We start from the raw sequence: 27,029 nt of genomic DNA, 5'->3' as shown, positions 1-27,029 counted from the left end.
TCAATTTATTTATTAATATCCGTTTTAGGATGTGTAGATTTCTTTAATGTATACTACAGAAACAAATGACACTTTCAATATATCTAGGCTCTTTTGGCAGTCATAAGTCAGCACAATGAAGTTGACAGAGTAATTAATAGTTTTAAGGGATAAAAGTTTTACTCTTAATTAAAATACAATAAATAAAGAAGCGGCAATTGTATCATTTATTTTGTTTCGGCATATTTGATTGGTACATTGTTAAAGGTTTATTCATTAAATTTAATATACAATTCTTTATTTAAATTATGCACACAAGAATGCACGATTAATATACAATAATGATTTATATTTCGTATAAATAACGATACATAGGTACATGTGATCAAAGATATGAATACAGTTTATAACATCGCATATAAACAAGTGAACAACTTTTACCGGTATTTAAAATTAGCGAAAGGCAAAGGACACATCATAAAACAAAATTTATTGAAATTCATTGTAAAAGGTCGTAAATAATTGAGTCCTTGAATAATACACCACAATGATTCAAAGCTGTTGTCAAAAAATTGTTTCAAATTATATAATTCGTTAAAAGATCTCATGATGTTCCCCACGCCTTTGGCCACAAATTCACTTTAGAAAAGACGGCCGTTAGTACGCACACAGAAATGTCTTGGAGGCTCGGTACTGTGCCCAATTCGACCATCTTAGCGAATTTGTATCATGAAAACGCTATTAACTTGGGCTAAGGAAATAATTTTAAGTTTAAGAGACCCAAAGGAATTGCTCAATTGTAATGTGTCTACGAGCGTAGTGCTACGGACACTTGTTGTTTTGTTTTGTGCTCTACAGCAAGTTGCCACAAATTTCGTACTGATGAGGAAATTTTTAAATCCGGCAATTATTTGATACATTTTTAGAATGTCTTACTCACCTTCAAAGAACAATAATGTTTGATTCAATGTGCTGTGTGCGTAGCAATAATCTGGTAGATACATTAATTTCCTAATTATAAAAAAATTGAATTAGTACTGATATACAAGCTGTTTTATATTAAACTATAAACACTACAAGCGTAATAGAACATAGCTTTGGGAATCGTAAAGAAAAACGGTGGCGAATATATTCTATAATGAAGTTATGTTTTAAAACTAATGTGTAATTCGTGATTATAAAATTAACAAAAATGCTACATAGTCGATGAAAACTGCAAAAACTAGCGTAATAGCGTCAAAATATAATTGTAGAATTCTTGTAATGTTATAGTTTTACTAAAAACAGCCTAATTAGATATGTTAGAGCTTAGATAACGTTTAGACCAGGCACATACCCACCGTATATACAATATAATATACAATAAAAGGCTCTACGAGAAAGATAGTACCTAATAGCAGCAGATCTATTAAAAACATAATATTCATATGTGAATCAAACTACTATAGGTTATTTTCTTTTCCCTTCCTTTTATCTCTGATAGGATTTAATGTTTGTTCTTTTTACTTCTATTGTTTACTATGGCATTCTTCGTTAAGTACTTCGTATTTATTATTATATATGATTTATTATCTCAAAAACCGCAACTCGCATTTATTGGTAGTTGGTACTATCTTCTCGTTAATTATGGTCTAAACAGACCGGCTAAACTTTTTCTATATAAGTATATCAATTACTAGGAATCGCATGCTAACTGTCTCATATATACGTGAAAAGATTGAAATATGCGTTATTTTGGTTAGATACGAAGCTAAAATACTTAGTAGAGGATCCCTTGTACGTAGTGAGCATCTCGTTTTCGCCTACATTCCAAGCAAACTTACCGAAAATATTTACAAGTATATAAAGAGAGAAATCAAGGTAAAGTAATGGTTAAAAGATTTAATACCTTCGACTTTGTTTTTAATACTTTTCTGGCTCATTACACGCTTTTGTTCTAAATTTAAAAAAACATAGTGTCGTGTCGTATAAGATATATCATCTGTTATTTGTAGTACTCTTATGGAATTTTAATTGAAACAGTTTTTTTCATTCGGACTTAATTGCTATTACTCTGGTACTAGTACCTTTATATTATAAAAGAGATCATTAGATTCAAATCTATGAATCCATTACTAAACCTTGATTTACCATTCTTACGAACAACGCATACATAGAAACGCTCTTAAGATTATAAACCTTATATACGATTTATTGTCATATTTTAGACTTTATATAAATGCAAAAGCCAATTATAAAATATCAGGCATAGCAAGCTCGTCTTTAGCTTAAGTAAATCTTTAAGGTGGATTGTTAAACAGCTATAAGTTGCTATCGTAACTAAGTAATATTTGGCCCCAAATTGTTTATTATGTTTTGGGTACAACTGATGCCTTATATTATATGTGAATTTTATAAAACTCTCCAATTACATATTTTACTGTAGCAAGATAATAAAATCGTTTAATTTGTTTAAAACGGCGAATTGTAAAAATGCTAGTGTCAAGAAGAAAGTAAAGATTGTTTAACGGATTACCATACATGTCATACCTGAATTGTATGTAGAGGATAATGGACGGTAAATATTGTACAAACACAGATTGTGAAATTATTTTATAAAGTTTACTACATATTTGAAATCAATGTATTTATAATATGACAATAAATCATACATAAGAATAATTATTTGCTTGATTGAACTTTTCAATTTAAAGTTTAAATTCTTTTTAAAATTAGAATATATGTTATACCAACAAGGGTATAAAAGATGTATAAATTATTAATATAACTCATGCAAGCAGTCTTTAGGCTTGAAACGGGAATAGCCTTTATTACTAATCGATATTACTGTATATTTAATTTTAAAAGAGAAACACGAAGGTTATATAAACCAACCATCAATAATTTATATAATACATAGACAATTAGATACACGTTTTATCGAAATGAGGTTACATATATTTGTTACTGAACAAAACATAGGAGTTCAATGATAAGATTTCTAGAATAATACTATACACCATAAACGTCGTACTATAGTCTTCGTACCTTTGTACAAGTTTCTGGGCAACGTTGAAATCATATCTAAATTATGATCTGCAGAACAAGATACCATAGAAAAATGCTTCTGTTTTTGAATTTATTACATGACAATGATTCTGTATTTTACATGAATGACAAAGATGGTATCACGTCTACTATCACAGAATATTTTGAGAAAAGTGAACTTTAATGTGTTTTACTTATATAATCTTAAACATATGTTATTCTATTGAATATTGCAATTCGGCACCTGAATTTGCGGCCTCAGAGTCTCAGCTGATATATCTTTACAACATTACAATAAACATTTGAAACATAATGACAACATCATCAGGAATGGCTGAACTCTGCAGATTGCTTCGACTGCTGTAGACTGCATGAGGATAACATTCAACAATATATATATTTTTCAGAACAAAGATATAGATTTGAAACATCTAATTCTATATTAATAAGGAGATAACCTAGCGATAGACAACAAAATGTGGACACGTAGCTACTAAGCTACGAACATTAAGAAATAAATGACGTTTGATATTCAATAACGCCTAAGTATAAAATAGATTTTAACTAAATATTTTAAAAAAACATATTTAATCTAGGTATAGTGACACTGCGCGCATTTAAGTTCGTAGATCAATACGTTTTGCACCCATATGACCACTATAACTAGTTAAATATGAATTAAACAATCACTTACGATCTAATCTAACAGATGGGCAAAGGTTGAAGATTTAGAAAACATTATAATACGACTAATTGAGGGGTTACTCCAACCGTGCGTATCAGGACTGCACTAACATTCTGAATTCATTTTAACTAAACTGTGCGTTTATTGAATTTATTTACATTATTACAATACGTTAACGGTTATAAACGGGTTATATGTAAAAAAACTCTGATCGAGTTCAATTCTGTTGCCGGGCAAACAGCAGTATCTTCCGCTTCGAAGGTCGTCTTTGAAGACAACCGCGACGTCGTAAAGGATTAAAGGGCCCTAAAGACCGAACCGCCGACATTATTTGCCGCCGAGGCCGAATTTCATGAAGATGAGTTCTTTTCCCTTGCTGAGTATGTCCCCGCCTGGGGCGGTCATTTCAGTGAATTTTTGCATGAGGTTGGGTTGTGAGGTGGGTGGCTGCTGTTGTTGTTGTTGTTGCTGTTGCTGTTGCTGCTGTTGTTGCTGCTGCTGAAGGGGTTGAGCTGTAGGCGCCGGGACGACGGTGGGCCCGCCGCGGCGCGCTGGGGACGTGCTGACGGCAGTGGTAGTTCCCACGGGGGGCATGGCCAGCGTGGCGGCTGAGCCCGGCGACTGAACCGGCGGCGAGCTCACGTTACCAGCGCTCGTGCGAGCGGTCGTGCTCGCCGGTACGCTCCCCACGCCTTTCCCCCTCGCCTACCACACACACACGCCTGAGCCTCTTTCTTACATTTCGGAACTTCACCATAGAGTAAGTCTAATTATTTAACGGTAACCGATAATCATTGAAGTCTTACAAAATACTTTTGGCCTCTTGCCGGCCTTACTCGATGATGAATAACATCCTGAAGGTATAGCTTAACGCCCAAAAACTGAGTTTTTATTTGTCAGAAGCATTTTGAAATTTATTTTAAAGCCCTGTCTTTAATCCAGAATGAAGTTAGCGACAAACATTAATTCAATTGGTAAAGCCCTCGTCTTAGCTCTATGAGTGACGTAGCTAAGTGAAAGCACAAAGCGTGTGAGTGCCAACAATTAAGTTAACAAGGCGTTAAACGAACCTTTTGTTATTTCGAGCATATTTATGAAAAACCTACAATGAAAAAATAGCCTCGAAATTTATAAACCTAATGATCTATAATTGTAAACTATTGAATAGTGATGTCCAAAGTCTGAATATGTAACTTCATATTATTATTATGATGTGACTATATCCAAAAAGACAATATTATTGTTACTTTCACACGCTATTTTTCATTTGGGGAAAGAGGTAAAAATCTTATTGGCTTTAAAATTATCATGCAATGCAACTATCTCATGCTCTGTCATACAAAACCAAAAGATACGTGTCCTATCTGATTTTATCAATAACTCTATGTTAGACTAATTAATCGGAACTCAAATGCGCTTTATGTTTACGGATTAATATCTACATTTGTGCCTAGTTATCTACACAAATAAATACCTTTTATAATCCGTAAACTTAAGCATTAATTTAATGTAAATCATAACAACTATATACATGAAAGTCATTTACTAAAATCACACACATGCTTTGAAATCACATACAGCGTAGAAAGATTCCAGATTGTGTAACATGAACAATATGAATTAGTCATCTAAAGAATACTACATACATATCCGTTTAAATTATTCTAAACATTATAGGTTACTTAGCTATGACTTCTCACATGTATATAGCATTCAAGTGGGACCACATTCACAAGCCTGCGATTGTTTTGATATTGTGAATATGAAAAGTTAGATGTAAGTGAAGTAAAATCTTGTGTCAATAACTGTTCTAGTATCGTATGATATGCTTCAGTATATGACATGATAACTAATGTGTAGCTTAAATGAGTCATTTGGATCGTACAAAATGCTAAAGGTAACGTCACCCCGTTCTACTGGGCGTAGATGAAACAAGTAGACAGAAAATGAAAACAAAAATAAAAGTGAAAATAAATCTAAATATATGAAAGTGGTTAAAAATAAGGAGGCTAGCGCTTGCATATCGAAAGTATTGTTGTGGGTCAAACTTTATAAACGGCATTACCTGAGAACTCGCCTGTTCTGGATTACTGGCGCTTGTGTTGTGGTCTAACTGAGAAGGGGGAAGAGGGCAGGCATCTAGCAAACAGACAATACACACAACATATATAGTGACCACAGACAACCACTTACATCTTGGATCACACATCACGCACATCGTGGACTCTGTGCTCTATGTTGCGTGTATTAACCGGCCTACCCTGCGTGCCATGACAAATCTTAATAAAATAAGGAGCCGTGATAAAACAAAACAGAAGACAGACGATAGGAAACACAGTAAATAAAACGAAGACGCCCTCAGAGCTGAGATTTGCCATAATAAGTTCGTGTGATCTGTTATCAGTCCCCTCGTGTTTAAGGTTGACGATGTTGTGAATGTGTAATCCAAGATAGTGTTATTCAGCAAAGTGTACACCAAGAGTCTTTGTGCTCCGTAGATTGCAACCGGACTCGCGTTTAATATCAATCAGATTTAGATGTGGGAAGGGGAAAGGGGAATGTTTCTCTACGGGCTAAGAACGGATGAGTTGAAAGGATTAAAATTTAACAGGTTAACCGTCCAATCGTTTTCGAAAGGGTAAGGAAATCTACACCTCGCCTAGCGAGTCCTTTTGCAATCGCTAGATAGTGTACGGGAAAGATGATAGAGGTAATCAGAGTGAAGTAGCTAGGCGGATTTCAGTAATCACATAGCAAGTCCAAGGTGCAAACATGAAACACTCAAAGCTCTTAGTGATCAGAATTTACCCTGATCGTCAGCCGGACTTACCTAAATCATAATATAATTTAATGTCTCTAATAAAGAGAATTATTACTATAACAGCGAATATTGAGAAGCCGTTCGGCTCTACGTACAGTACAGTGGAAACTTAAAGGATCTATACCTGTTTTTCGGAGGTGATTTCTTTGTGCTGGCGCTACATTATCTCTAGGAGGCGGTGGTGGACCCCGAGCTCCTGGCCCTGGAGGAACTCCCCTTCCTCGGCCTGGGCCTCCTCCTGGCGCACTTGTGCTTGGCCCCATTCGACCCCCAGGCGGGCCTTTAATTACGTATTTTTGATTAGCACTTTAAATAACAATTTATTTTAAGTGTCTTTAGCATTTATTGGTTCTATAAATAGGAAATTTCAACAAAACTATATATTGTAATAGTTAAGACATAAGTCTTCGAGAGAAATAAAATAAAAAGAATAGCTTGAAGTGCAAAGCTTTAAAACAACGTAAATTGCATGGAAAGTAAACCTCAGAATATAAAGATAGAACTAAGTGTTCTGTTTGGAATATCAAAATAGGATAATAAAGCGGACCTTTAATTAAATATGCTTATGACCATAATGGTCCAGACCATGACCCCCGTGTGTTGTATGGTAAAATGCTATAGACACTAAGAGGAAAATACAATTTCCAAAACATTCAACTAACCTTGACCACTTGGTCCCGCTGGTGCGTACTGATCGTTGGCATCTGTTAGGAAATTACTTGGTACAAGACCTCGAACACCCTCAATTTCAGCCATATAGAAACCGTCATCGTCCATATCGCCGTATACATGTATTATCTGACCGGTTTGAAAGCTGAGCTCAGCCTGAAATTGCAATAGTAGAAAAATTATATACTTCTTATTATACATTTAGTGTCTAATAAGATGATGTCCGATACACATTCAATCAAGATGGTTCAATTGTATATTTTATCTTAATTAAACCGACCTGTAACTTATATTATAAAATATAAATTGACTTACATCGGCATCAACATTAGGGCTAAGTTCTTGTGGGTCGTAATCATACAACGCTATCATCCGACGTACGGGCTGGTTGGCGTACGCGTCTGTCCACCGATCTCTAGGTTTTGCGGAGACCTGCCCAGTTGCCTCCTGTTCAGAGACTTCAACGACCATATTGTGAGGCACATAGCCACGCCGACCTCGACATTCACCCCAGTAGAACCCATCGGCATCTTTGTCACCCCACACCTGGAATTTATAAAAAAAGAGAACCAATTAGAGATGATCGATGCGATGATTACAAAACTACATAACAATTTAATTGAATTGAGTTAATTTAATTTGTAGAGTTCACAAATGTAATAAAAAAAATATAGCTCGAAATACTGGTGCAGTGAGTGACTATATTTTCTTAGTGATTCGTTGGTGGCGTCAATTTTTGAACCAAATACTCAAATACCTTAATCGTATCTCCTTCGCTAAACGGCAATTCTTCATCGCAGCTCTCAGGGTTGGGACTCATAGTTACTGGGTCATAGTCGAATAGTGCGATGAAATAACGACCTCTCTTTGACTGAGGGTGACCTTGCGGAGGGGCCCGCCCTCCAGCCGGAGGAGGTCCTCGTGGTCCTGGAGGAGGACCACCTCTCGGACCGTATTGCGGCATTTGACCTTGTTGGGCCTGCTGCTGGATCTGAATTAAACAATTTAAATGAATATTGTATACATTTTATAACATTGAATTTAACTATATTCTTAAGTACCTGGTGAGGGTTAGGAGGACGTCCCCTTTCATGATGATTTCTTGGAGGCGGATTTTGATACTGCTGTTGTTGTCCGGGATATTGTGGTTGATTAGGTTGATTACTTGGAAACTGGGCGCCCTGTTGAAAGGGGGGTTGCTGCGTGCCATGGAAGGCTTGTGTATTCGGGTACGGCTGACCCGAAGGCTGCTGCGACGCTTGTGCAGGTTGGGACGGCTGCTGCTGACGTCCGTACGGACCAATACATTAATAAGGTTAGATTTTCCATAATAAAGCCATCAGCAATTCATTAAGCGGTTAGCCATAATTTATACCTGCCATTATTATGCATTACAAAGCAATTAGTATTACCTTCTCCTTTACATTTCATTCCGTTGAAACTAGACAACTCCCATGCACAACAAAAGCTTGCGTGCAGCTTTTCAAGAAATCAAATCTTCAATTGTGGAGTTTCCCAAATTCAGCTTACAGCGTTTAAAGAAACTTTAAAAACTTTCATGTCTTAAAAAGCAGAGTATTCTCCAATTTCATAAACCAAGACACGGAAAGAGGAGAGACATTAATATTAAGAATCTAAGCCAAGACAGCATGCAGGAACAGGTCATACAATAACACGCTGCGCATGCTTAAATGTATTTGTGTTGTTTCGAGTGCTTTTGTTATAATTCTGCCTAACTGGGGCTTGCGGTTGTGAGAAGTGTCTTCAAAATTAGATCGTGTTGGACGTGATCGTGTTGTGTCAGACAGTGAAGACGTACACAGACAACGAAAATTGGAAGTTCGTGAATATTATTCGACACACTTAGAAGAGCAAAGTGAGAGTGTTAGCACATGAAGAGCACATCGATGGTAAGGAGAGATCGCAGACCTGATGACACCGCCGCGAAGGGTCGTCCTCCTCGCTTATCTGCTCCGTGGCTCCCTCTTTAGTGATTTCGATGGCTGGTATCCCCGAATGCTGATACCATGGTCAATTAGAATTTAGGAACATTTCAAAAATTAAATATTATGAATGAGACTCGAATTTGGAATGCACATTGACAAATTGCCGAAGCATGGAGTTGAAATGAAAGTGAAAGACAAGAAGACATTTAGAGATGTTGCAAAGGGGAAGTGAAGCTGGCTTATCAAGCTTGTTTTACTATAAAAGTTCGCTGCATGGAAGCGTACCCTTTAAGTTGAAGATTGTATAACCTATGTTAATATTTATGTGTGGGTGAATCATGATCGATGTATTGCGTGTTGGCTTAATTGCAGGTTTAATGACTTGTGACTTGAATGTTATTAGTTACCATTAAACTATCAGAGGTTCTAGATTATTTCAAGCTATCGTACGTAGAGATCTATGTAGGCTAAACAATGAAAAGCTGTTTATAATAAATTGTTAGCGTATTATGTTTTTTTGTAACCTAACTATTAAGCTATAGATATTCTGCTATTAGTGAATGTAAATACTTTCATACCTAATTTTATATGTTATTCTAGACGTTAGCTATAATGTTATTCTTTGCTACATTTATATTGTTTTTCTACGATATTTATAAAAAGCATACTCAAATTTTGTTTATGTATTGTTCGATGACTACGATAATATATAAAATACTTATATAATGATACTAATAAGAACGGGCACAATGTGAAAATCAACAAAAACCAACTAAGAACTAAAACACTCCAAAATATAACGCTAAATCAAATAAGGTGTATAAAGATTAAAAAATGAAAATATAAAAGATAAATAAAAAAACGTGTAAAAATTCCTTACCGAAGGGGTTATTTTGTCGAATATACTCTTTAGAAGGCCTGTGCCGAATCCGCTCGTGGGCTACGAAAAGGTGTAACAGTTATGTGAGAGAAGGAGGCAAAGTTAATTTTAAGTGATGATATAAATATATAGGTATGAGCTTGATGTCTGTGTCACAAAGTACAAGCTCTTTATATGTTCTAAGTATTAGGGTACTGTAGGTGTCGTGCGTAGTATCGGCCAATAGCACTAGAGACTACTCATCTAGTTGCAAGCATTATGCAATTCAATTTTGAACGCTTCGAGCCGTGTGCATAGCTATACACAATGACGCGCGTGGTAACACCAGATCGCTTGGCAATTAACGGGTTCCGGAAACATCACACACAGACAGTGGCACAGGATGACATCTGACTACGTAACACAACGTTGAATAAATGTCATCTTCACTCAATATCAATGTGTCATACCCAGAAAAAGTTACTTGTCTGGAGCGTCTGATCTGTTAGACCGGCTCAGAGCTACTTGACGTTGAAGAGATATCAGCGACAGAATCACAGAAGATTAGTATAAAGAGTGCAATTTGCAACACTGATAACATGTTACTAGCAATTTGAATAAACCTTCCTAAAGTAATGATTTAATTACAAATTCCTGTTATTTTGAACATGATTTTTTAATCAAATTGCTAGTCCTGTCTTTATAGAGCAAATTATGACAGTTTTACAATGATAGCTATCTGAAGAGATATATGAGATCATCAGTAAAGAAGCCCAAATAAGTACATAGAACATTACAAAACATTAATAATTGTACGAAATAATAATAACACACAAAGTATAGACAACACTGATCTGCGAACTAAACAAATACGAGCTGTGCCAAAAATGTTTGAAGAAATATTTAAATTAATTTTAAATTAAATTGGTCAGATTATAGGATAAAACGTTGAAAATTAAAATTGATTATTCATAAGATCACTAAAATTTATAAAAACTAGAAAATACATTGGTTAATAAAATTAGAGTCAATAATACACAGTTTACTTAAAAAAGCAAATTAAATTGTCACCTGAGCCTGTTGCTGTTGAGGGTCATGACGATTTGCCGTTGGAAATATTTCTTTATCGGAAAGATTTTCATCATGTTCTATAACTTGTTGTTGCTGTTGATAGGCTTGCGGGCGCTGTGCTCTATAACCAGGTGGAACTGGCTGGTTAAGAACTTGACCTGGAGGCCCTCTCTGTACCCTAGATACGACACCTCGCAACACAGCTGGCGGAATCGGAGTTGGAGCGCTGTCGCTCGATTGGCTGTCGCGAGACTTAGTTCTTACCTGCAAGGAATAAAATATATATTTTTTAATAAAAAACTTAACATTATTTTTATTTTAAATTAAAAATGTGCGTATAGTAAGTACTCGTGTGTTTGTAAAAGTATGAAGCGTATAATAAATGCTACATAGCGCTAGAACAGCCACACTAAGCTAAACAGAAACTTACGGTGACGCATTTAGGATTGAGGCCGAGGAGTTTGCCGATATCGATGAGAGCGTGATCACCAGTCGGAGAGTCTACGTCGGTCACCTTCTTCCCGTCTGCATAAACAGCATATCCAGTTACAGGCCCTGAAGCGGGAGGTCGAAGCACTGGCTGCCACGTCACAAGCAGTGTACCATCTTGCGGCCCAGCTTCCACCTGCGACACCGCACCAATCACCACCAACAATCCAGCAAAACAATAAGGCCAATTGGTTTATGACATTCGTCAGAGTTACTAATAAGCCACATCGAGGGAGGATCGACATCACACAGGGTACGCTAAGCTAATAACGAAGTGAGCGACGTCAATATAAATTTCCTGGCGCTGGATTTATGGTTGCGATTGACGCGACTTCTTCGAGATACCCATTGTGCCTCGTGCTTGAGGTTGTGACTCGGGACGGGGTGTGTATGTTATGTGAAAGAGTAAAGGTAGGGTTTATTCACACACGTCGTGAACTTTAGGATGCTAATTTCGAGTGCGTCCGCTATTCTGTCAAACATTTCAAACCGGAGGTAATTTCTTCTATTTACATGTTAGACTCCTACGCATTTTAATTCAACAAGGGTCACACATATGCTTAAACTTATTAGTACACCTATAATCATTACGTCAAATAAGCTAAGAACTTTCTAATTAACAGGTAGAATCTTATTGTAAGTAGTGATCGGGAAGTTCAGTGTGGAATGTGAGAAAACTCCGACAAAAGCATGCTCGAACCACATCATGCGTTTTGTCAATTGAAATAAAATTACCATGATTTCATTTGGAGGATCTGGAAGTCCTTTTGGAAGAGTCCTGAAGTCTGTGTAAGCTCCTGGAGCTTCTTCGATAGGTATTCCAGATGGAGGACCGGCTCTTAAATGTTTGGCTCTTACTGTCACTCGATACTGCGTACTTGGTGATAAACCAGTTATAGTGTGACGATAAACACCAGGTTTTACAGTCCGAACCTACAAGTACAAATTTTTACAAGAATATCTTCCAAAACAATTAAACTTTTAATATTTTAATTTATATAAAAATGAAAATTACACAATGTAAATGTAAAAAGATATAATCTTCTTGTGACACGCAAACCCATTATAGCATCGTGACTCTTCGTGTAAGAAATAAAAATGACGGCCATCTTATGTACATGTATTTTATTAATATATGGACAATCAAATATAATCCATAGACTATATTAAATTGTCTTATAAATAAAGTAATTATTACATATGCACATCATATTCATTATTATCATTTCAAAATATTTTACGTGAGATACATATAATTTAAAATTAATACAGATAACAAGCATACATACTAAACTGTTAATTGAGTAAATTTAAATACTAATTAACTTACTTCGACGTTGTTTACACAGACGACATGTTGATGATTAGAATTTGCTGGCAACCAGGATATGACGGCTTGAGAGCACGTTACCCCACTAGCTCTAACGCAGGTAGGTCCCATATTTGCAGTATCTCGACCAATTACCATTGTACAAGCGGCATCACGAGATGTACGGCGTGTGGCCGTCACAGATCGAACACTGATCCGATGTGGCTTAAAATGCAAAAACTATTATCTATTTTGGTGAATGCCAGAAAATTTAGTTTTATAGAATCAAATCAAGTAAGTTAATAGATTAAATTTGTATTTTTTTAATAACATCTTCCTATGATTTTGACTATATCGTTAGTGGAACCCGAACTTGTCCTATAATTGCAGTAAATTTCGTCGATTAATATTGCTTAGTTACTTAAGATGAATTAAACAATATTATTTCAATATGGTATGTAAATAAATTACTACTATAAACTTAAATAATAACTAAATTGTAGTTATGAGAAAAACTCACTCGATTAGAATCTACGCCCTCTACCAAAGCACGAGTTCGCTCAGTGGCCTTCACAGTCGTCTTCAAAACCCCATCCACATAGACATGGTAGCTCTCGATATTTGCTTGTTGCACTCCCTCGGGTGCCGTCCAGCCAATCAGCACAGATTTGTTCAACTGCCGCTCCAAAGTGAGCTGTCGCGGAGCCGGAACTAGCGACGAGAAAAACAGCTTGGCTGTTCAGGTCCGAGGGTAATCGCGTGAAGTAGCCAGGCAGAAGTGCGAGTTATGAAGCGTGCAGTCCAGTACAATGGGATAGAGGGAAGAGGAAAGGAACAATGTGACAGCTATGTAAGCTTTGAACGCAGTAAATGTTTATTTTTACAATCAGTAAAACATTATCATAACTTTTTTATAAATATTACTTTTAAGAGACTTATATACAACATAGTATATCTATTTTAAATGACATTTAATTCAGATATAGTTATTTTTATTAAGATAGGTTATTTCGATATCATGTTGGGCTTGGATGTTATGGTAAAAATCTAAGATGAGCATTGTGATAATCTATTGTTAAGGTATCTACTAAATTTAAATATTACTGAATTTCGGCAGACTATTGCTAGCGATCTTCTAAAAAGCTGTTGTAATAAAAAAAACTATGTAAAGGTTGTAATTGTTCTAGGCTGAAAGAAGTTACCATTATCATCATCTTCTGATCCATCTGTTACATCAGCGACCTCACTGAGACGAGCTACATCACGGCTCAATGACATATCACTTATTGCTGTTGTAGCTGTTTCATCAGCATCACGTAATGTAGCCACAACAGCCTGAAAATTATAGGAATAGATGGCCTTACTCTAATATGTGTTTCTGGGTAACCTTAATAATGGTATGCTTATTTTCATATAAAAATAACTATGACCATTGTAAAAACATATGGTAACCTTTAATCCACTTTTATAAAAGGGCCAAAATACCAAACGTTTAAAATAATTTCAGTGCATTTTTGTTTCAAATTATTGTTGACGATAAGAACATACTTGTTTTTTTATAAAATCGTTTGCCATTCCCTTTCACAGAAAGGTCCTGGGTTCTAATAACTTGATTTTTCTATCAGAATGATAATTTATTAACTAAAACTTATGCGAGTTATACAAAAAGATTTTATATAGCTTAGCGCGAATTGCTCAAGGAACCTCTGTTACGTTGTGTTAACGAGTAATCTGAAGTCAGAAAAAAAGCCATTACATTTGAATGACAATTTGTAATTAGCATGATACAAAATATAAAGCAAACGACGCTACATATTCGCTGAGAGAATCACACATTCTGTGACGACAAAACCGAATTTCCAGAGGCAGAAGTAGCGGATACTATTATCTAGTAACTAATAAATCGTTTAGATTAAAATATAATTCATACCCTTGACGCATATTAATCAGTGAGCAGCAAGTGATTAACAGGCCATTTCATGTTCATTCCGGATGAATGCCCTTATAGTATATAATCAACGAGTTATTTTAGTATTTACCTGATGGAACTCTAAAAGATCGTCGCCTACCAGCCTTTGAACAAAATTAGCAGGTACTAGACCACGGCGACCATCTAACAATTCGGCATCAAGCATCGTTGCATTTGGATCTGGTGGACCCCAAACCAAGAGGTAATCACCAGCGCATATTGATAGCTCACCTTCAGCACTTTCAATTCTGAAATGATTTTTTTTTTAGTTTAGAATCATAGAGTACATACTTTAGTACTTATGGTAGTATATATATCTGTATAAATATTATCATAATCTTTACTTTTTCTAACAATGTAATAATAATAGAAGATGTGTTTGTCTTTTCGCTACATGTTTGGTCGTACACGATGTTTAAGGAAAACATATTATTTATCAAAAAGAAAATAACAAGTTATTAAAAGATTTGCTTTTACTTACTCCGGTGGATCATAAGAAAACCGAGCTATATAAACACAACAACGACCTTTGCCTGGAATATCTAGCATATCAACTTGGGCCTCGGTTGGTCCCCCTCCATTCATGTAATGTGTGTTTCGCACTGAAATGAAAATGTATATCTAGGTTTGTTGAATGAAATTGAATCATTCTTAATTTACAACTATTATTCTACCTAAAAGGCTGTACGAAACAAAGAAAAAACATTTTAAGTATCTGATCACAGATAATTTTCGGAATCACAAATATTTTATAGAGGTATAGAGACAGTTACACGTACTTTGTAGCAATACATCAAAACATAATTTCAAAATAAAAATATATCTTAGATATCTTACCTTCCATATCCAACAAATTATTTTGCAATAGCCTCATGTTTCTCTGGCCACGGTCATGATATAAAGAAGATTCTAAACCAGCAAGTCTATCTGGAAATTGGCTATCTAATCCTAAGCTCCAGCTTGGTTGATGAGGAGTCACTGGAGTTACTGCCCGAATCATAGCTGGATTATTGGTTCCATAGCGACCTAAGCCCAAATCTATCTCATCCATGGGCTTTAGTTTAATATTCATCGGATTTGTCCCTAGGCCACTAGTTAAAAGTGGATTTGTATAAGTTCCACTACCCGTTCCATAAACACTTGTGCTTGTTAGATTCGTATTTAAAGCTCCAATTTGTGTTCCGCCTGTAAGATTACTTAGAGTGTTTCCAAGTGCTCCTGTCAAACTTGATTGTAAACCTGCTAAAGTGCTCGTTAGTCCACTTGATAAACTTGTTGGTACATTATTCAAACAACTACTAAGACCACTTCCTGCCATTGTTCCTGTTATTGCTGTTCCAGTCAATGCGTTTCCAAGAGTCATAGCTGACACGTTTCCGGTAAGATTATGAAGATTGGATTGTAAGCCCGCTAAAGTACTCGATATCTGGTTGATGTTGTTAACAAGTGGGGCAGTAACAGGGTTTGTGAATGTTACTTGGTGTGTGTTTGAGAGGCCGTAAGGAGCGGATACTGGGTTCGCGTAGGAGGTAGGATTGTGTGCGCTCATGGAATATGCAGATGTGTTAGGGTTAGGGGCTGTGAACTGTGATGCAGCATGAAAGGAAGATAGGGTCGGCATTGTGCTGCTCTGACACAAAGTTATATTATGGCCCGTTGTACTCGTGTACGAGTGTGGTAGAGGTGACGGTGTTGGCGAATGATATTCTCCTAACCCTTGGTTGGACCCGCTCTGCTGTATGCCTAGAATGGAATAATCTAAGTAGATTATTATTAAATTACGTTCCAGATAATAAAGATAGTAAATAAAAAAATAAGTAATAAAGTGTACTAACCATGAGTTGTAGACCTGGTGTGCTCTAATTCGGCGAGAATTCTATTGTCCTGTTCAATTTTGGCCATAATCCGCTCAATTTCTGAGGCAGGTTGAGTGGCCATGGACCATGTGGCAGTGGTACTTGTGCCTCTCGCACGCATTGCTGATGACAATTCTAACTGAAGTTCCTCGCATCGGACTGTTTCTAGAGCAGCCTAAAAAATATAAAAGGACTCTCTACCACAATAATTTGTAAAAAAAAATAAAAAAATTACAAGGTTTGATTTGAGATGCTCACATGTTATATTACTATCTCTAAATAATATTTCGGTATTAAATATAATGACATGTAACATCGAGTAAATTTTATAGATACGTACTGCCTTAATCTTAAAGTGATTCAAATCAGAAACTACACGTGGACCAAAATAGAATAAAAAACCAGTGGCCCTACACCTTGTTAGGTCTGGACCTCAGATTTATGTATCTGTTTCAAGATCATTTGTCAATCTAAAAGTCAAGTAGGTGATCAACCTCCGGTGCCTGACACAAGCCAGTTTCCTCACGATGTTTCCTTCACCGTTCGAGCGAATGTTAAATAGGCATATAGACAGAAGCCACTAGAGCGACACTGCTCACACATGCATCAAACCTTAGAAAATTATAAATAAAATCTTGTTACCTTTTTCTCAAGTTCTCTAACTTTCGATTGTAGCTGTTCGACATTGTGTGAGTCGAGCGGCGAGCGCTGAGCAGTTCGAAGTTGCGCTAATGCGTCTGCGTGCGCCCTCTCTGCGTCGGCGCGCGCTCGCTCGGCCTCCCTTAGTCGACGTGATATCACGTCCGACTCGCCGCCTCCCGATAGTCCGTACGCACTCATAATCTAAAAACAAATGACCATGTCTGTTTCATTTTGCGTGAAATCGATGTGTAAATGGGGCATCGTCCTGTAGATTGAGTATCTATTCTTTAGTAGAAGCGTTACTATTACACTCTCATACATCATTTAACGACAGATGTAGTGCCTAATTTTGTTGAAAAACATATGACTATTACTTGCAATAAAACATAGAATAAACAAAGAAGAATGTAGTTATTAAATAAATGTGATTAGTACTGTTTCAGTAAATGAAACAAAAAAAGTACCTATATTTAGAAAATTTGTAATAATGTGTTTATCATAAAATTTCTGTCTAAGAATAGATAAATGGGTTGTTGTTTCATCAAGTCCGTCTAAAATCTAATATCAATGTACATAGTGTATAGAACATATTGTGGGGCACTTTCCTACTGCACCGTGACAAACCTCGCTTGAATCGTATGAATAATTTATTGATTTCACGTTAAAATCGACTCAACCAGGTACTCGGTGATTGACGTCATAGCCGGCGTGATATGCTCACTCCCCTCAAAGGTAAGTGGGTTGATTACAGCCGTAAGAACAAACTTCATAAATTGGATTACTACCTCTAGTATTCTTGAGCATAATCAATGATTATACCTTTTTTTCTTTGACCACTCTAGTGTCGTTACAGAGTTTAAGTCTTTGTGTCAAGTTCTTTACTGATTCGAATCGGTAAAGAAAATTAAAGGTAGTAGAAATCCCATAAGCAAAATTTCTGTCCTACTAACTTGAAGTACCAATACAGATCTCCTGAACCTTAGTGACCTGTGTGTACATATAGCAAAGTATACGTACACACGTTTTTTTATGTATTTTATTAAGAATCTGCATTTAATGGAGCATTTAAACTGAAAGAAGTAATGTTGTATACATCGCAGCATGTTAAGCGTTCGAGAATACGCAAAATGCCTCTTAACATGACCCAAGTGAGTGCAGCCTGATCGAGGTTAATGACCTTTGAACCACCAATACTTGGGCTAGTTTACCATACTTGGGCTACTTAGTAAGTACGTACCGTACATACGTTACATAGCAAATATAGATTTTGCGTTTACTATTAACGATAGGAATACCAACGTATTAAAGTACATAAACTAAAATATTATTAACATAAGTATGTATTTTTAGCAATCAGGTATATACTTATTATTAACAGGATTAGCTTGGAAAAGAAAAATAATTAAAAAAGCGCCAAATATACTACTAAAATTATAAATACTGCAAAAATAAACTGTTTTAAGTTCTGATGCAAGGCTGCAAATTACTAAAACCTAAATATATCTTAAATCCATAGAGCCAAATAATACAAGCTATATGTTGAATAAGAATAAGAATAAGCTATATATTGAAGAAGTTATCACTAGCGGCCTTGAAGAGCGTAAGATCCTGACGCGACTCCCTGTCTAGCGACTTAAAAAGAGCGCTGACCTGCCTCCCTCGCCCTTAATATGCCAAGATATGTCAGACTCCTTGGCGACGTCTGGGAAAGTGGGAAAATAGCCAGATATAGTCAATGATTATAATATCGTTTGCCCCGGGGACTAAAGTCATAAACCACTATTACGACTGTTTTAATGTTTTCTCATTTTTAACTACCTTGGGTGATTTACTAGAATTTTTTTTAGAAAATATTTTACTTTAAAAATACAAGATGATGGTCTATTTCTACGGAATAGTGTAGACTGTAATTTTACCAAATAATCGTAACCGTTAATGCGACAGTTTAAAAACGAATAAGGAGTGGTAATAAATTATTAGGTACTAGACATTTGTCAAAACGTGCCGTCGTTACTATGTCGTCCGTAATTATGTATAAACAGTGAAACAACTCTTCAGTCTAATTAGATGAATTACTGTAAAGTACGTTTAGTTCTTTTTTAACTATTTACACTAAATACATAACAGCAATGTTTAAATAGTCGAATAGGAAAAAAGTAGCTATCATTTGTTATATTTGATATATATGTACATGTAATGTACTTAGTACCCTAGTAATTATAGCATTACCTTCTTCTTCTATATTTATCGCGATAAAAATAGATTTCACTTTTACGACTTAATTCCACGGGGACATTGCATTTATTAGAACATTTTTACTTCAAAAAAGCTAAATAGTCGACTATCTGACCTAAAACTATGTATAGTAATAAAAAAAACCTATGAAAAACCAGCGGTAGTTTTCAAAAAACTTCTATGACGTATTAAATCACGAGCGTATAAATAATCAACCCCTAGAAGAGGTTTTTATTGTATTACATAAGTGTTTTACTGCCTAAGACTATGAAGTTTCAAATAATATTAGTAATATAGTTATTTTAAGTAGTAATGTTAATAGGCTTAGTATGCTTTTACCGAAAAGGAAGCATAACAATTGTATACCATTGATTTCTAACACAATTAATCGTATATTTATAATGATTTCCGACCCTTACGTTTAAAATATCAATCCAAACGAAAATGCAAAGCAATTAGTCAGAACATATATTTATTTATTATTCCCCCTTCGGCAAGGCGAATTTTAGAACATACCACTAATCATACGTATATTCCTTCTCTATGAACTTCCACATTCTTGAGGCAAAATGTTTATCAAAATGAAAATCAATGGAGAAGCGCCGCCCAGGACGCCATTTCTTAGAACCTTGAAATGGCGCGAAAACTAGTGCTGCCATAGATTGAAAAAAAATTGTGTCGTATGCGGTATACCCGATATGTCTGTGCCCTGAATTATCTATAAGATATACTAAATATAGTAAAAGTATAGATATAATTATGTATTATTTTATCAGAAAAATATTTCGGTCATAATTTTTAGTCATGCAATTTTAAACTGCATACTTTGTACGACGTTTTTATATTCTTACTTAAATATAAATAACAAACCTTTTCCACATACTTATTTTTCTACTTTATTCGGTTAAATATTTAATAAGCTCATTTATTACATTTTGCATTAAACGCTTGTAAAACAGAATAGAAGGGAAATATAATTTATTTAAGTTATATTAGGAAAGAGGTCAATATGGCCAGCAGCATTCGCTCAGCGGATATTAAAGTACTTCAATTATTATAGGCGAGAACGAGAAACATACAAATCAGCGCTAAAAATGTAACATTTCATAAATTCAAATTTTTATATATTGACATTTGGTTCTGATAATTGCGTCTTATTAGACTAGTTTTCGTTCAAATACTTATAAATCAATAACGAATTTCAATAATGCGATCAACGAGAAATAAAAAACCTACTGTCCCATATCCATATAATGATAGGTTTTTTTGCTTATTTTTAAATATACTTTAAGTCCACAAGTGTAGACAAACAAAAATTGTATGTGTACGTTATGTCAACGTATCAATGAAATAAAAAGCCAAAAGTTTTAGATATATCATATAAATAAAGCAAGACTTATTGTCCTATATAACTGTAGGTATTTTTAGTTATTTTTGCAGTCTGTAATGAAAAATCATTTCTTAAATTATTTCTCTTTAAACCGAGGGTTATATGGAGACTACGGTTTTGCTGAACTTTTTAATTTCAACAAAAGAACAAAGCAAGTTTTGCAATAAACAGAAAGACCAGATGTCGCTTGAGGACAGTGGGACGTAGGTATTAAAATGCACCATTGTCATTTCCAAACTTTTCCATGTGTCTAGAAATGCTCGATTAATACCTTTATTACTTAGACAGTTATTAAATAACCTCGTTCTATCAAACCTAATTTCATGTATATAGCATTTTCTTAAGGTCTGAGAACAGGAAAACGTCGCTGGGGGCCAAATCTTTATAATACGGTCATGGGCGGATAGTCAATTTGTGGGTCTCTGAACTATTACGGGGAAGTCCCCCGTAGAAGGAGCACACGTGAAAAATACACCGACTGAAAACAAGCGACGGGGAATACCCGTTACGTTCGATAGATGCGCATCGAACATGGGTTGATTGATCTAAGGCATTCAAACCTTATAATGGGTTTTTTTTTTAACTTAAAATATTTCCTATTGTTTTTAGTGGGTACTGCGGGCCCTTTGTATCCACGGGCTCTGGGCTGCAACCCAAAGGCAGATACCCGCCCCTGAATACGGTGGATGCAAGCCAGAAATTCGAAACCCAATTCATGGAATTTAGCCATCGTTTTCATTGATTGTGACACAGTGTTTTTGGTCGATTGTGAGCTCGCGCGGCTCCCTCTTTCAACAGAGCTTTCGCATATCCAAATATTCATCTAGGGTCTCAACTATCTTAATTGACTTCAGACTTTTTTGATGATTTCGTCGTCAGCAGCCTCTGTAGGCCGTCTACTGCGTGCAACAAACAAAAGCCACTACACCTTTACTTAAAATATCGCACAAATCAAAAGTATGACAGTTGTCAAATATATACTACCTACTAACTAAAAATCATATTCATTTAATACTAGTAATCTATGTGTCAACTTACGAATTTTTCAGCCCACCTGTTATATGTTATTGATTGCCATTAATCAGTTTTTTGAGTATTCTGCGATGCTGGGACGGGTTGTTTTTATAAAACATGAAACGAAAGTTTCTCTTCGACAATTTCAACAGTTCTGATAATAGCAAATGCATTCGTTTTTTCCAACGCCAAACTTTTATTTCAACATATTGAACGAGAGAATACAGCATACCTCTTGTTTCAAATCTCAAATCATGAAAATATTTTTATAAAACTAGACTAGGTTTTCATATAATTGCTATTTTGTAAAAAAATGTTATGTAACAGTAATGTTTATAAAAAGCTTTTAATAACATCCTGGGGAATACTTTTCAGATTAGAGATGAAAGATAAGTTTACGAAATGTTATTCGTTGTGACAGGTGGGTGATAGTCAACTGTAGTTGAGCAAGAAAGAGTCTGCAATATTCTATTGTTTGATTAAAATATAAGGTTTTTGTTCAAATTGTATTGTGTATGAGACATACAAGAATATCGACCAAAATAATGTTAATGGAACAACAAACAACTATTAGTCTAGTAGTTATTAGTCCGTCCTACGCCCTTGATTTGGGCCGTAAATGTAAATTAATAATCCTTTTTTAACGTTTACAAATGTACATACCTATATAATTGAATGATATTTTATTTAATAAATACACGTACGTACATCACGACCTTCGACTTCATTTTTATATAAATATTGCGAATAATGCTTCATCATAAATTATTGAACGATATCTTACTTAATCCATTGAGGAAAGATCAAATCCTAGATCAGATTACGAGATGTTTGAAGAAAGATCGATCATGCCACTTGAAAGGATAAAAGGGATAATAGTCTATGAATTTGTATTTCTTACAATCATTGGTAAACCTCAATGAATAAAACTATGCTTTAATGCCATTTATGAGTTTTTACGGTTCTGAATTTCGCAAGCCTAATTGCTCTGTCGATCTGACAAATATTCATATAACATTTTTTAACTTCTACATAAATTTCCCATGGAGAATAGTCGAAGGAGTTATTGGATTAATACCTGCAGTAGAGGTTTCCTACAGAATTCCAGCTGTATCTCCTCGACGTTCGTCGTTTCGCTACTGAAGTTCTAAGCACTCTGTGTTGCACCGGCACTAAGTGTAACCAATTGTCCACTGTAGTATTTCCTAACTTTATTAAAAGAAACCAAAACCGTTTGAAAATGACCGTTGACGTACTTGCGAGCTTTTGACAATGTCAGTGTCCATGGGTGGCGGTATTATTTAACATCAGGTGATCTACCTACACCTGCCTGTACTATAAAAAATACAGAAGTGAATAATTAAATCGATTTTCGCCGAATATAATTTAAAAAGAAAGAGGAATGTGATTCGTAAATAAACATTTTAAGAATTTTGTCGTTTAAAGTTTATCGAACGTACAAAACGAAGGTTTAGTAATTGAATTTGTTATAAACGTGTATCTGAATACTCACGATTTTTTTTATGAATACTAAGATTGCTTCAAAATTATTCTACCCAAATTAAAAAATATATTTACTGCATTCAATTTGTCTAAATATTAAATCTAATAACCAAACTAAACAATGTTACGCGTTTTTCATAACTATTACGACTACCCGCAGCTACACACTCTACGGCCTATTTCTACGAAATCACCATTCAAGATATTTCTATCGAAACGATTTCGGTATTGAAATATATGTATTTATAAATAAATGTTAACAATAGCAGTAATTCCAGCGAAGCGTGTAACGGCGGTTACTGCAGCATTTTTAAGTAGGACACTAATGGTCCACTATTTACCTGTTCAAAGAAATTGTCAAGTATGCATTCATTTAAAAAGCGCAAAGCTCTGTATTGTTGCTGGTATTTAATTTTAATTCTGACATTTAGTAACCTTTAACTTCGTGTCAATAGCGTTGGCGTCAAATTAAAATGTGCGAAAGCCTAACTCTATTTGAGCCGAACTAAAAATCTGGTGAGATTAAAAGCAAATGTAACAATCAAGAAGCCAACCCTCTAAGTTAATAATGTCACTTTTTAAGAAAGGGGTTACTTCGACACTCCCCTGCTACCTAGCTACACGGTCACATATCTGACTGACTTCGTGCCCGATAGGCTAGTATGTAGAGGTCCTTTATTTAAAAAAAAAGGCTTATTTTTAAATTAAACTCACGAATTTGATGATAAAGACGTGAATGACAACACGTACAATATATTTTATGTTAATTGTTTGTCAGAGGATTAAACTCTTTAAAAATTACCTTATTGTAATTTACGAATTTGAGTTGGAAAGACAGCATTTCTACCTCGACTAGCCTCACACCTAAGTTAAGATAGTAAGATTAAATATTATTTAAGCAGAAAAGAATAAAAATAAGGTTGCCTATGACAATGTGTTTGCTATCAAGATATTTCTAATGATGTTCGTAAATAAAATAAAATATTTTCTCGTTTATTTTAATTCTTTAATTTCCTTACTCTATTGTGAACTACAATAGTGATTTCCATCGACATTTCTAAACGTTTAAATTGTTTTGTAGTCTTATGAAAATCGAAAAAATTTGCTGGCAGGAAATAATGACTGTATATGATCCAAACGTTCGCCATTTTCTTGCACCCTGGTTATCTAAAAATACATGCATACTCATGTATTTGGTTCGTGGCGTCGCATTCTACTTAACATGATTATACCCTGAATTTTTTGCATATTTTATCAAATGTTCGGAACGTTTATCTTATAAATTCACATAATGTCTTACGCCGTGTTAGTTAATTATAACATTTACTTAGAAAATTTCGATACTATTTTGATACGTGATCTACAATATGTTATACCTACGAATATAAAGAATAAAATTAAACTGATCGCCTGCCAGGGTTTTAACTTTAAGTCCCCAAATAACTATTTCTAGTGTAAACGCTCGCTTTACACTTTGGTATTCGGATAAATGTAATAAATGCATGTAATAGACAACTATTGAGATTCTGTAACATTGGAGGCTAATAAATACAGTTAAAACTATATTGCCGCTAAAGTGGTTCAGAGGCTCAATATTTGTGCCAAATTGTATGTATTCGGTTTTGGCCGCACGGTTGGCTGTTGGCAACGCGTAGCAAACTCTACGCGTTGCGGCCGTAACTTGAATATTTCATGAATTTCATGTTCACCCAGCCGAAAGTACAATGACCGAGTTTATTGGCTAAATCTGTGCTGCATACTATTTGAGAATAGCTTCGGATCTAGAATTGTAGAATACCCTCATTAATTACTAAATAATAAATAAATATTTGTATAGTGCTTAAACTTATTTCTTAAGTAGAATATATACTTTTCAATTTCCGTAAAACGAATCCAAATTACGGTAACGCCTAAACACATTTTCTTATTCCGTTTATATGTAGCCATAAGATATGTAAACTAAATGCTTGCAGTCTATTATATACAGTCAAGTGCCAGTTATCTATTGAAAAAATACAAATATTAATCCACTCGCCCGCCAATCTAATCCAAAAATAAATGAATTCATACAATTCAGACAAAAAGCACGCAATTAAAATTTGTCAGAAAACCAATTAAAAGAATATGATATCTTTTGTCAAAAAATAGTTTTTCTCGAAGCATCTTTGTAGCGGTGGTGCACAACACTTGACCGAAATTTGTAGGGCAAAAGTGCGATAGACAACTCTGATCTCGTTTTCATAAATTAGAAATGTTTCTGACAAATTACTAGCGAACTAGTTTATCAGTTTATTACACAATTTGATCAAAATGACTGCTATAGTTATACAGTTTCTTTAACAATTTAAATCACAATTTATTATAAAAAGGGTAATTTATTTATAAAGTCAACAATTTGGTTACTGGCATGCGATCATCGGAAGTGTAGTGTTTAGGCACGAACCCAAGGATATGCTTATGTTAGGGCGTTTTAACCATAACGGAATTTTTTTTTAGGATGGACTGTGGTCTTACAACGCCAAACGAGTAATCCAACAGTCATTGCTTTGATTTATATCTTCTCTATGATTTAAATATGTTTTCTTAATTTACATTTATGCTATTATAATGATACCGAAGCAGTGTGCTATCTGAAATAGAAATTCCCCTTTTATGCTTTTAGTAATAATAAAACAAAAGAAGATATTTTCCATTGGATTTCCATATGCTTCACGGAAAAACACGTGACTATTCAAGATATCTTTTAAAAGGGAAATGGAGGCAACACCTGTTCTTACGATTACTAAACACATTGCCAATTTAGGTCAAATATTTATTAAGTAATTGTTTCATCAGTAAATAAGACTTATCTTTAACAAAAGACTTCCCTAAAATTGTGTAGTTTACAAAATGTCTTATAAATTTATAAGTTCAGAGGTTTTTTAACTGGACCAATAATAGGTTATTTTCATATTATTGGATTAGGGCGTGGATAAGGCTACTACATATTTTAACTTCTAATCGATTATATTTTTAATGTTAGAATATCCGAATACATAAGAACATAAGTACATGCAATGAACCTTATCAACGGTATAGTAGTTTATAGGTTGGGAAATAGATCGAACGCTGTTGAACAGCGATAAGATGACGGGTGCAGACAGGCTCAAGGCTCTAGAAGGACTATACAATCAAAATGCCAACCATACAGTTTTCAGGTACCTGAAAGGCGTATCGATCGCTTGCATATCTGGGTAAACTTTGACGTACTCACGGTAATGTCAGGTTACATGAGACCAAGGGTCACTTCTGGGTCGGAAGACAGTCCCGAACTTGCGTAACATTTACATAACGAAGCACATTACGTCCCTTAAGAACACACCGAAATCGCGAATGGATCGTGCCATCCAGGCATTTTGTAATAAGTCGCGGAACCGAACACTGGGCGATTTGATGTTTTGAGATGGTCTTACGTATGAATTCTGGACATCTACGTACTTGAGCAAAATAAAAAAGTATTAAATCGGGTGGAGCGGAGCGGCTGCGAGTGGCACATGCCGTTCGATAGGCGGGCGCATGCGTGAGG

The 27,029-nt window shown here is 35.1% G+C and overlaps 1 protein-coding gene across 5 annotated transcripts; it reads right to left on the bottom strand.

The window, feature by feature from the left end:
* Window positions 1-230: 230 nt before the first annotated feature.
* On the bottom strand, window positions 231-26,963 carry LOC123713551 (RIMS-binding protein 2). 5 transcript variants are annotated; one of them, XM_045667270.1, is made up of 21 exons: window positions 26,718-26,963; window positions 17,323-17,523; window positions 16,660-16,855; window positions 15,662-16,567; window positions 15,306-15,426; window positions 14,895-15,072; window positions 14,058-14,190; window positions 13,376-13,566; window positions 12,877-13,095; window positions 12,282-12,479; window positions 11,488-11,682; window positions 11,058-11,321; window positions 10,008-10,067; window positions 9,111-9,200; window positions 8,243-8,461; window positions 7,939-8,172; window positions 7,497-7,727; window positions 7,175-7,337; window positions 6,637-6,792; window positions 5,757-5,830; window positions 231-4,396 (listed from the first exon to the last, which is right to left on the bottom strand). In XM_045667270.1, the coding sequence occupies exons 2-21, from the start codon at window positions 17,518-17,520 to the stop codon at window positions 4,019-4,021; spliced, it is 4,404 nt and encodes a 1,467-aa protein (XP_045523226.1). In that variant the 5' UTR covers window positions 17,521-17,523; window positions 26,718-26,963; the 3' UTR covers window positions 231-4,018. The 5 variants fall into 5 exon arrangements, with proteins under 5 accessions (XP_045523226.1, XP_045523227.1, XP_045523229.1 ...); XM_045667271.1 differs by having other exon boundaries at window positions 12,877-13,080; XM_045667273.1 differs by lacking the exon at window positions 9,111-9,200.
* Window positions 26,964-27,029: the final 66 nt, after the last annotated feature.

The sequence above is a fragment of the Pieris brassicae genome, chromosome 8, assembly GCF_905147105.1.
Source record: "Pieris brassicae chromosome 8, ilPieBrab1.1, whole genome shotgun sequence".
Taxonomy (NCBI): Eukaryota; Metazoa; Arthropoda; class Insecta; order Lepidoptera; family Pieridae; genus Pieris; species Pieris brassicae.
This window is presented reverse-complemented; position numbering and strand designations above follow the sequence as displayed.